We start from the raw sequence: 12,000 nt of genomic DNA, 5'->3' as shown, positions 1-12,000 counted from the left end.
CCCCCCCCACCCCCACCCAAACCCCAGGGTGCCTCTCTCCCTTTAGCCCAGGGTAGGGAGAACTGAGTGAGAGAGAGAGTGAAACAGACTGAGCAAGACTGAGACACGCGGGCCCCCACTGGCCTCTGAGTGGGAAAGGCAAGTGCGAGAGACAAAGGCCTCCAAGAGAAAAAAGAAACAAACCAAAGATTTAACCATTTAAAAAAAAAAAACCCACAGACAACTCCGCTACCTTTTTATACGTTGGAAAAAAAAGTGAAAAAAATTAAAAAATAAAAAAAAAATACACAAAAACTCCAAGCCGCAGTTCCTTCATGCGGTTTGAACTTTGACCTCAGCAGTCTCCAAAGCAAGATGACGATGAGAAAGGGGAACAAAACAAAGAAAAAATAATGTATATTTTTAAGTATTTGTCCTTGAGATGTTAGCTCCTTGTTAAACAAACACAAAAAGGAGAGAAAAATCCAGAGAGAAGCGTTGCTGGGACGGAGACAACTATTTACTATGTCTGTGACCCCTCCCCTCTGCCTCCCCTTCCTCTCCTTTCCTCTGTCCCCGCTGTCCCTCCCCCGACCTGTCCCCCCAAGCCCAGGGGCTCAGTATTTATTTATTTATATGATTGCAGGGTGACTGGGGGCCTCTCTCAGCAACTTGTGGAGAGGCCCTTTGGATCATGGTAGGGTGGGGAGCGGGCGAGGAGCCTGGAGAAAAGCAGGAGCCTGCTCTGTGGTCAGTCCCTGTCTGCCGGCTCCCTTCTGGCTTCTCGTGTCACTGCTGCCACCCTCACCTCCCAAATCCAAGGCTGTTTCACGAGGGCAAGGTGACCACCCACCTTGTGAAGATGAAACTGGTTCAGCCCTTTCTGGGGTGGGTGTCTCTCCCCTTTGAAAGACCAGGTTCGAATGGAGAGGGGAAGAGTGGCTAGTAGTGGGCAAGGGAGACCGAGGAGTCTCACCCAGACAGACACGGAGCAGGCCCTAGAGGAGGTCTGCCTCTCCTCCGTCCTCACCAAGTTAGCCCCCCTTTCAGTTCTGTTGGTCCCATGCAGCCCCTCCCCTTCCACCCTGGACCCCCCTCCCTGTCTCTTCTCGTGGTAGCGGGTTAGCGTTTCAGTGTTCTTAACTCCAATCTGCTTGTTCATTGTACAATGTGCTTCTTTTAAGGCCCCATTTTTGTAACTTGAGTGTGTCATTCATCTGAACAACATCAAAAAATAAAAAATGAAAAACTGTACAGAGAGAAACACTGCCTGCTCTCCTTGGTCTCCTATCTTGGGAAAGGTGGTGGGGAAGTCAGGGTGTGGGGTGGGCGTGTGTGTGCCTGGGAGGGGAAGGCTTTACTTCTGTTGAATGTTCAGAAGTAAGGCCTGAGCAACTTTTTTTTCACCAATTAAAAAAACAAGTCTAGAATCTTAGAATGAATTCAAATTCCTGAATTTAAATCTCATTTCTTGGAGAAGGAAATGGCAACCCACTCCAGTATTCTTGCCTGGAAAATCCCATGGATGGAGGAGCCTGGTAGGCTACAGTCCATGGGGTCGCAAAGAATCGGACACGACTGAGTGAATTCACTCACTCAATTATCTTTCAATAAACTAAGCTTTTAAAAAAAAAAAAATCTCATCTCTGGGGACCTCCCTTGCAATCCAGTGGTTAAGACTCCGTGTTTCGACTGCAGGATGCTTGGGTTCGATCCCTCATTGGGGAACTAAGATCCCATATGCCCGTGTGACACAAAAAGAAATAAATCTCTTATGCCATTTTATAGATATGTGACCTTCAGTGTGTGAGCTTCAATGTCGGCGTCTATTACACAGGGACAATATGTAGCCTGTGGTGGTGGTAAGGATTCAAGATGATCTCCAGCAGACAGACGTCAATAAATGAGTACTATGAGCAAATCAGGAAGCCAGAGAGCAGTTCCCTACTTCCATCCACAGAGGACTTAAGAGACCATTTAAAAAGAGTTGACTTTGAAGTTGTCTGGTAATACAAGATACACATCTGACTTCTTTTTCAGAATGACATCAGTGCGCTCAAATTTCCGTGCTTGTCATTCAGCAGGAACGACTTGTTTCACACACCAGACCATGGGCTGATCCCTAAGATCTCACCGCTGAAAATCATCAGTGGGTCATCTCACTGTCGTCAGGTCTTCCTGTCATCACTCTACCCTCTGATGTATGCCTGACACAGAGGTGCTGGGATTCTGCAAAATTCAATAGCGAGGGATAGGGGAACAGGAGAAAGGAAAAGAGTAGGAGAGGGTTTGATCATTTTGAAAGAGAGAAGGTATTAACACTTTGGGAATTCCCTGATGGTCCAGTGGTTAGGACTCTGTGCTCTGTGCTCCCACTGCAGGGAGGCACAGGTCCCATCCCTGGTAAGGGAACTAGAATCCCACAGATAACATGGTGCAGCCAAAAAATTAAGAATTACCAGCACTGCATTGTTTTGGCAAGACAGAAAAGTGCTTCTCCAACTCTCAAGCCAAGTCAGTAGGGATGGGAGAGTGGCATGTTGGGCTGGAAAACAGGTCTTTTGTTCCAGTCCTCTGCCTGTAGGGGGATGCAGTCAGAGCCATATAGACCCGAACGGACTCAGTCTCCCAGGCCAGTCTGTGACAGTCAGAGATGGCACATGCAAGAGCACTCCAGAGCTGAACTTGGTGGCATCCACTTGCAGCCCCGTAAATGTGCTCAACTGTTCCAAGCAGCGCCCTGCACAGCCACACTTGGCCTCACACACCCTGAAGAACGTGTTGTCACTGGAGGACCACCATTCCGTTCCCTTGAGTGCTCCGCTGAAGCAGCTTCTCTATCTGAAAAATCGCTTAGCAATGCAAGGTTCTTTGTGGGGTCAAGTCACCACCACCAAAATTGCTGTGTTCAAAATGCAGATTCCTCGGTCTCAAGGCAAGCTGCTGGATCCAAATCTCTGGGGAAATTCCCAAACATAAAGTTCAAGAGCCTTTGCCTGTCCAACTCAAACTCCAGCATCCAACAAGGGTTTGATTAGTGCATCTTCTTTAGGACCATGGTCCAACTGAAGACTCTGGAAGTTTCAGTGGGGTGAACAATGATTCTTGTTCATAAACACGTTTGTGCACATAAACTTTTCTCAAGGGAGTCTTGGAAAGTTCTCACTAGGAGGCTCTAGAAAGGAACCACAATAGAGGTGACCCCTGCCCCCGGCACTGTCATAGAGCTTGCTTCTCTGCTGAAAGCATCTTTATTGTGGAGTCAACCAGAACCCTCAGGGTTTTTCCCTCCATTCCTGTCCCTTGATTCAGCCTGATTTTTATCTGGTTTTGCAAAGAGAAATCCTCTAACTGTTCTATTTATTTGACATGACTTTCTCGATGTTACAGCTCTTCTTGAAAGCAAGCGGTTTGAGAATGAATCTTTACTTGTGGATTAAGGGGCTCTGGAATGCTCAGCTAAGATGGTTCTAGCCCTTTCTGTAGGGTATGAGGTTACTAAAAGATGGAACCCACGATCAACACGCTCTGGTCAAAAACCACGGCTTAACAGATAAGTGCTGTTCTTCATTAGGAGCTTTCAAGATATCAAAGGGTTGAGAGCTTTACCTTTTTAAACAATGAAGCCTAAGCCTAAGCCCCAGTGCCCACAGAGGGCTACAGGATTGCTAAAGGGAGTCAATCAAGAGCAATGGAGAGGCTGAGGGGGCAACTCTTAGGCCTCCCTTTCCACTGGTCTCAATGCAAAGAGCTCCCTTTACCTCTCATTCCCTAGGGTTCCAGTAAGAATCCTAACAAAAAGACTGGGGTAACCCTGCAGCGGGGTGTGGGGGGGGGGGAGCAGGGGGCTGTTAGAGACAAAGACTAGCATAGAAGCCAGGCACTTCCAGTCACACAGTCACCATCTCTTCTCCACCGCCCTCCCCCTCAAGGATGTGGAAGACAGCAGAATGTAGAGGGAAGCACACAGGGGATTAAGTCAAATGAAACTACGCTGAAATTCAAGCTCTGCCCTGTGCGGGTTGAATGACCTTGGGTAAGTCTCCTCACTACTTTTGACTTCAGATTCCTGTCCTACAAAATGTTCTTGTCACAGGACCAGGGTGAAGATTCCAAAAAATGTAGGCAAACACTTGAGACAAATTAGGCATTCAAATATCAGCCAGCCACCCCAACCACCTCTCCCGCCACAACAAGCAACTGTTGGCTAACTCCAGGTGGGTGTCAGAGCACCTTCCTACCCCCAGAAACTGTTCATCTTCTGCAGCCCCACAGCTGGATCTTGTCCCAGAAGCCACCTCCTCCACTGCCCCGGAGATCATACCTTTCTGAGACGTGCATTTGCCCTCAGGGGTCCATGATGAGAGCACCAGATGGCCTTGGAGGAGACCGCTCACATCAGGCCAGAGCAGGGGCAACACGGTAGTAAGAACAACCTGAAGACTTTCCTAAAGGTTCCTGCCCTCAAGCAGAAACAGCTTCAAGTTTTTCCATGGGGCTTTGGGGACCTCTAGTGGTCAGAGAACCACACTGCCCCGACCTATGACCAGAGGGAAGTCACTGCTCAGAGAGCCCACGGACTCCAAGTCCTCCTCTTAGGTTCTGGGTTCCCGTTTACTGAGCTCCACCGCTTGCCAGGCTCTGCTCTAGCACTGGGGATGCAGCCATGACAAGTCAGACCCAAGAACCTGGGGGCTCACAGTTAGTTAACAAGTTCCACCATCCCACACAGTCAGGCCAGACAAAAGCACGTCCATGTCCAACTCAGTCTTTATTGACTGTTTTACCTTGGGGCCACCAGTGCTAACAGGTGTGGGGGGGCCCACCTTTATTCATGTCAAGGACCCTACAGCACCCCCCTCAGAAGACAATAAATCCAGTTACAGAACTTACATGGCAGTTGGGAGGAGTGGAAAGGGGCACAGTATGTACAGAGACCTAAGGGGGCGGTGGAGGTTCTTCAGCAACCGGGCCTGGTAGTGCTGAAGAGGGAAACGAGCCGCAGTCAGCCACTGATCTGGACCCCCTCGGCCTCAGCCAGAGGGTAGATCTCAATGGCCTCCACCAGGGGCAGAGCCTCCACTGCAGTCTCCATCACAGCCAGGCCCACGGCGGCTTCGGCCTCTGCCAGCTGCTGCCGCACAGCTGCCTGGTGCTGCTGCTGGTGGGTCTTGCGGTGCTTCCACAGGTTGGAGAAGGAGCGGTAGCTCTTGCCACAGTCGGGGCACGAGTAGGGCCGTTCGCCCGTGTGGATGCGGCGATGTTCTGCCAGGCGCATGGAGATGGCAAAGGCCTTACCACACACTTCACAGGCAAACGGCCGCTCACCAGTGTGCAGGCGGCGGTGGTCCTTCAGGTGGGTACTCTGACGAAAGGCCTTGCCACAGTCAGGGCACGGGTACGGCCGCTCGCCGGTGTGGATGCGCCGGTGCACCTGCAGCGACGTCTCCGTGCTGAACAGCTTCTTACACTCGCTGCACTCCAGGCCGCGACGTCGGGCGGGGGCCGCAGGGGCAGCGGGGGCCGCGCTCCCGAGGGTTGTCGGGGAGGTGATGGGTGTGCGCGCAGCCCGCGGGGCCCGAGGGGCCGGGGGCTCCTTAGCCAGGACCTCCCCTGGCCCAGCCGCCGCGTGAGCGGCCTCGTGCGCCTGCAGCCGAGCGGCTGAGCCCACTTTCTTGCCACACGTGCCGCACTCGAAGCGCCTCGGGGCCTGGGCGGCTGCAGCTGCACAACGGTGCTCCCGCAGCCGCAGCGAGGAGGGGAAGGCAGCGCCACAGGAAGAGCAGCGGTGGGGCTGGCGCCCGGCGTGGGCCACCAGCTGGTGCACCTCCAGCAGCCGGCGCAGCAGGAAGGAGCGGGGGCACTCGCGACACTTGTAGGGGTACTCGCCCGTGTGGTGGTAGCGGTGCATGAGCAGGCGGTAGGGCCGGTGAAAGCGCACCCCGCACTCCTGGCAGCGGTACGGGAAGTGCTGGGCATGCACCAGACGGTGCTGCCTCAGCGTGGAGCTCTGGGTGAAGGCCTTGCCGCAGTCCCCGCAGCGGTAGGGCCGCTCTCCTGTGTGTGTGAGGCGGTGGCGGGCCAGGTTGGCGGGCGAGTTGAAGGGCTTGGAGCAGTCCGGGCAGGGGAAGGGCCGCTCGCCCGTGTGCGTGCGCAGGTGGTTACGCACGTGCGACTTCTTCTTGAACATCTTGCCACAGATGCTGCACTTATGGCGCCGTTCCAGCCGGTGCACAAAACGCTGGTGCCGGGTCAGCTGCAGCGCCTTGCCAAACTCGCGACTGCAGAGGAGGCAGCGGTAGGTGCCTGGGGCGGCAGGCTCGGCAGAGCTCTCCTCGGCCACGGGGGGCTCCGGGGCCTCTGGCTCTCCAGTCTCTGCTGGGGCTGGCTCAGGAAAGCCAAGGACGGGCTCCTCCGGGGGGACTGGCGTTGTGGGCAGAGGGACACCCCCAACCCCGTGGGTACGCCGGTGATAAAGGAATTTGGTGAGGTTGACAAAGGTCTTTCCACACGGACACGAATGCAGAGGATTGGGGGTGTGGGCTCGCCGGTGGGCCAGGAGGAGGGCCTCCGTGCCAAAGGCCAGGCCACAGTCCACGCACAGGAAATGAGACTCACTGCTGTGGTCTCCAAGGTGCTGGTCCAGACTGGAAGGGCTGGGGAAGACACGACTGCACAGGGGGCACTTGAAGACACCCTCCCGGTGACTCCGCAGGTGCTGCTGTAGCTGGTGAGGTGAGAGAAAGAGCTGGTCACAGGCTGAGCAAAAGAGCTCCTGGGTGGCTGCCCCGCCTGGCTCTCCGCTGTTGTTCCTCCGTGCCCTGCGCCCCCGGCGATCGCGCCCGAGGGCTTCCCCGTTGCGCAGCTCGTAACTGTGGTCAGAGGAGGGCACGGGCTCAGGCTGAGACACAGGCACCTCCACCGGCGCTGGGGTCAGAGTCTCCTGCTGCAAGACGGGCTCCTCAGACTCTGGGGCGGGAGCAGGGAAGTGGGTGGCCTGATGCTCCAGGAAGTCAGCTGGCAGCTGGAAGAGCTGAGAGCACTCCGAACACTTGTAGAGGAGCAGCTCCACCTCGGTCACCACCTCAGTGGTGGTGGCAGCAGCAGACGGGACAGCTGCCCCTTCCCCGCCCTCTTCTGCTTTGCGGTACGAGTGCTCCACAGCCACGCGGGTCTGGCCCACGGGGGACCCCACAACAACTGGGGACCCCAGGACAACTGGAGTCGGAGGCTTGGTGGGAGTGGCCCGGAGGTGCGTCTGCCGGTGGTTCAGCCAGAGCTCCTGGCTGGCAAAGAGAGCCTTGCAATCCACACACTCATAGTGGATGGTACTGGAGCTCAGGGCAGGCGCCTTGGGTGGTGGCTCAGCTGGCACTGCCTCCTGGGGTGCCATCATCTTCAGGTGCAGCTCCTGGTGCTCCAGGAGCTGGCTGGGTGACATGAGCAGCTGCCCACACTCCAAGCACTGGTACTGGCTCTCCTGGACGAGGGTCTGATAGAGGCCGGTGCCAGAAGCGGCCTCTGCTGCCACAGTGACTCCAGGGTCAGCCACACCCACCAGCTCAAAGTGCTGCTGGGGCACATGGGAGTTCTGATGCATGAGCACCTCCTCCAGGGATCCATAGAGCTGGTTGCACTCAGAGCAGACATAGCGGTGCTCAATGTACAGGACCGTTTCCTCTGACTCTTCAGTCATGACGGTGGCAACACCCTGGGCTGGGAGATGTGGGGACAAATCATATCTAAGTCACTGATTCTTCAGTCCTTCCCAGGGACAGTTCTTTCCCTTTATCATTGCTCTACCAAAACCCTAGATCAATTTCCCCCTCTAACTTTTTGCTTCCATATTTCTACCCGCACCCCACTCCCTTCCTCTCCTGAACACACAAGAACACCAAGCACAAAACCTTTCCCCCAGTCCCTTCCCAGTCAATCTACCCAAATCTCATCTCTGAATCTTAAATTCCCACCACCAGATCCTTGCAACCTGTTGACTCTCTCATCCTCCTGCCCCACAGCTGGCCCAAGACGCCAACCTACCACACAGGAACCTCTTCAGTCAATACTTCCTCTACTGACTCCTTACCAACACACTACCCATCCCTACCCCAGATGCCCAGGAGAGTCCTCACAGGCTTGGACCACCCATTTCTCACAGCTCGCTCCTCCTCTGCTTCCACCCCCAGGGTCTCTCTCTCTCTTCACACCCCAACCACTCAAACTGTCCCAATGCCCGACCGCTTTCAGCACCTTTTCATGGTTCAACCTCCCTCCTCTGCACATAGCCCATCACCCACTAACCTTCTCCCTTTGGTGCCAAGGTTCCTCACATCAATAAACTTTTCTCACATTGGCCTAACCCATCTCCACACCCAGACCTTGCCCACCTTAACCACTTTCCCATGATTCCCAGGTCCCTCTGTTCAAATTACTTAACTCCCTCTACACACTAAGGCCCTTTCCCACAATCCTAATAGCCTACCCAGAACTTCTAGACTCATCGTCACAAAAGACAGCCAGAACTTTCTTCACACTTAGACCCCTCCCACCACCCTAACGCATGTCTCCAGAGCACCCAGACACTCTTCCCATTAATCCTCTACCTCTTCTGTGCACTGAGACCTCATCCACAATTCTAAGTCCCTCTGGGGTACCCAGCCCCCTCTTCGTACTGACTTAAGCCCCACTTTTTCATAGACAACCACCCTGGACAATTGAGGGATTCCCAGAACCTCTCTCCACATATTCTTCTTCGCAAAAAAGACCATTCCCATCCTAACTTATTCTTGGGATACCCAGATCCTTCTTTAAAAAAGACCCACCCTCACCCTAATCCATTCCAGGGACAGACCTCCGCACCACCCCCCCCCCGCCCCCCCCCCATTACTAATCTAACCTTTTCTTCCTTGCAGAAAGACCCAACCCCACCCTAACCCACTCCAGGGATGCTCAGATCCCCTCTTGATACCCAAATTCCTCTTTTCTGCAAAGAGATCCCACACATACTCTATCCAATCCAAGAATATCCAGACTACCCCTCATAATGGCTTAGATTCCTTTCCCACATACTCCTCCCACTGTCCAAACCTCATTAAGAATACCTAAACCCTGCATCAGCACCCTAACCCTGACAGCCAGCCAGATCCTCCTTCCTAACAACCCAAGCCCGTCTCATCAGCCTATTATCCCTGGGGCTACCCAGACCCCCTGTTCCACCCTAGACACACAGATCGCTCTCATCACCCTAAAATCCTCAAGGGACCCCCAATTCCTACTCTTCACCTTGACCTAATTCCTGGTACTTTCCAAAAAGACTACTTTTCAAGTTATTCGATAAACACGAAGACCACAGTTTCATATAACATAAAACTTCTTTACACAGAGACCCATTCTCAGGTCTCTCAACCCATTCCAAGAGTGCCCAACGCTCCCCGCTCGCTCTCCCTCCCCACATACTTTGGTTTAACTCTTCACATTAATGTAACTCATCCTCATCCTTCACACTGGGACCTCCACCTCGCCCTAAGATACCAGGCATATCCATTTCCTGGTATCTTTTCACACTGAAGACCTAACTCATGAGCTTAACTCTCCAGGCATAACTAGATTTTCGCTTTACGTCAACTTAACCACCTCCGTTCTCACGGCCGGAACCCCTCCCCGGGTACCCAGCTGTCCTCTAACCGTCCAGCCTTCGTCCTGGGTTGTCCCACAGCCAAGCCCCTAGCCGCGAACTCCCTGGACCCTTAGAGACCCTCCCGGGGACACTCGAACGCCTCCCTTCCCACCCAAGTACCCGATAGCGCCCAGCCCGAGCCCCGTCCCTCCTCAATCAGCCCTTCCCACGACTCTCGCCCCCTTCCGACCCGCCGCCCCGGCCCGGTCTCCCGCGCACCCCGCGGGCCGTTGGTACCGCTCCGCCCCACCTCCCGGCGCGCGCCCCCCCCTCCGGTCCTCAGTGCGCAGGCGAGGTGGCGAGAGAAGGCCGCACGGGCAGGGTAGGGAGCCCGGCCGGCCCTTCACACGCCAGCTCGCACGTACCCGCCTCCGCCGTCTCGCACACCCCGGGGCCAGACCCGGACCCGGGCCGCAGCTCCCCTTGCGCGGCAACCCTAGCGCTGTGCCCTCTCTAGCTCCCGCCGTCACCTCTCGCCTGCTCCGCAGCCTCGCTCTCGCCCCCGATCGCCCGCAGCAACGCCCCTCCCACCTTCCTCCTTGGCCGCCGCGCGGATGGCCGAGTGCGCCCAATCATCGTCCGTCTGGCCTCTGCCGTTGGGCCAATCGACGCTCACGTCTCCGAGCCCTGGACCAATAGTATCGGGCGTTGGGCTCCCTCCGCAGCACCCAACCAATCCTCCAGCGATGTTTTCTCACTGGCCCGCCTCCGACTGATAGGGCCCGCCTCCTTACGCCCTCTGAAGGATGTTCCTCCTCCACCTCCTCCTCGACCCCTCTTGACGGCTCGAGAAGGGAGGACGGCGCGATGACGTCAGGCGGCGGAGCGACGTTTCTGGCGCCATCTTGGGGCCGCTGGGTGGGAGGTGGGTCGTTCTCCAAGGGGAAAGTAGGGGAAATTGAGGCACAAACACCAGGAGGGCGGCGGAGGTGGGGGTGCTGAAGCTTAGGAATCCCTGAAGAGCGAAGGGAGAGAGCGAAGCTCTGGTCAGCGCGAAGGGAAGGAGAAAAAGGGGAAATCAGGGCTCTAGACTTTGTTAGAGAAGAATAAAGGCAGAAAGAAAGAAGGGAAGAAAAACCGAGGGACCCTTGAGGGAAGGGGGAGGAAGAAATGTTGGAGGAAAAGCACGGATAGGGAATCTGAGCGAGCAAGGAAGATCTGAAGGGTAAGGGAGGAAATGGAAGTTGGAAGGAGAGACAGTAAAATCCAGGAGGGGCATTTGTTTGGTTTCCTATCGTGAATATTTAATAAGCGGCTGCAATATGCCAAGTCAAGGTTAATCTTTGTAGGGATAGAGAAGGAACAGGAAAAGTCTGTGCCCTCCTGGATTTTAATTTCTGAGAATATAAAAGTATCAGGTTCAGGGCTTCCCTGGTGGCTCAACCAGTGGTTAAGAATCGCCTACCAGTGCAGGAGGCACCCGTTGCATTCCTGATCTGAGAATGTCCCACATGCATCGGGTCAGGTAGGCCAGAGGACAACTGCAGAGCCTGTGTTCTGCCCCAAGGGAAGCTACCACAAAGAGACGCCTGTGTACTGCAAATAGAGAGTAGCCCCTGCTCCCTACAACTAGAGAAAGCCCACATATAGTAAAGCCAAGTGCAGCCAAAAATAAATACTGTAAGAAAATAAAAGATCAGGGTACACAAGTAGCTGTAGACAGCCAGTGACAGTAGTTGTAAAGAAAATAAAGCAGGGGGACAGAGGACATGGACTGATCTTGGGTGGCAGGGGGGCCTCTCTCTGAGGTCACTGAGGGATGACAGGAAGGAGCCAGGAAGGAAACTGCTGTCGGGGTGGGGAAGGTACCCAGATGGATCCTCATTTTTCCCCAAACTCCTTTCAACTCAGGCTCTGGTCCAGGAGAATTTCAAAGTAAACCAAGTCCAGGACAGTGATGTTCCTGCCTTCATTATCAAGGCTTTCAGAGCCAGGAGAGAGGAGATGGCAATGGGACTCTCCTGGGCCCCCTTCTCTCCCTGCCATGATACCCCTAGGCTTCCTCTAGCCCAGGCCAGAGGTCTGAATTCCTACCTTTTGGGAAATCTGGCCCCTACTCCACCTCCCATACTGAAGAGGCACTAAGGTCTCAGGCCAGGCCAGCTAGCTCTGGCATTCCATTTGAAGAAACAAGATGTGTAGGGGGTTGCTGCTGCTGCTGCTGCTGCTAAGTCACTTCAGTCGTGTCCGACTCTGTGTGACCCCAGAGACGGCAGCCCACCAGGCTTCCCCGTCCCTGGGATTCTCCAGGCAAGAACACTGGAGTGGGTTGCCATTTCCTTCTCCAATGCATGAAAGTGAAAAGTGAAAGTCAAGTCGCTCAGTCGTGTCCGACTCTCAGCAGA

The 12,000-nt window shown here is 54.7% G+C and overlaps 1 protein-coding gene across 3 annotated transcripts; it reads right to left on the bottom strand.

The window, feature by feature from the left end:
- Nucleotides 1-4,731: 4,731 nt before the first annotated feature.
- Nucleotides 4,732-10,267, bottom strand: ZNF574 (zinc finger protein 574). 3 transcript variants are annotated; one of them, XM_027515657.1, is made up of 2 exons: nucleotides 10,187-10,267; nucleotides 4,732-7,695 (listed from the first exon to the last, which is right to left on the bottom strand). In XM_027515657.1, exon 2 carries the CDS (start codon nucleotides 7,673-7,675, stop codon nucleotides 4,985-4,987), a length of 2,691 nt encoding a protein of 896 aa, XP_027371458.1. In that variant the 5' UTR covers nucleotides 7,676-7,695; nucleotides 10,187-10,267; the 3' UTR covers nucleotides 4,732-4,984. The 3 variants fall into 3 exon arrangements, with proteins under 3 accessions (XP_027371458.1, XP_027371456.1, XP_027371457.1); XM_027515655.1 differs by having other exon boundaries at nucleotides 10,126-10,214; XM_027515656.1 differs by lacking the exon at nucleotides 10,187-10,267 and adding an exon at nucleotides 10,021-10,171.
- Between the last annotated feature and the right edge of the window lie 1,733 nt (nucleotides 10,268-12,000).

The sequence above is a fragment of the Bos indicus x Bos taurus genome, chromosome 18, assembly GCF_003369695.1.
Source record: "Bos indicus x Bos taurus breed Angus x Brahman F1 hybrid chromosome 18, Bos_hybrid_MaternalHap_v2.0, whole genome shotgun sequence".
NCBI lineage: Eukaryota > Metazoa > Chordata > Mammalia > Artiodactyla > Bovidae > Bos > Bos indicus x Bos taurus.
The sequence above is the reverse complement of the archived record's forward strand: the minus strand, read 5'-3'. Positions and strand labels throughout refer to the sequence as shown.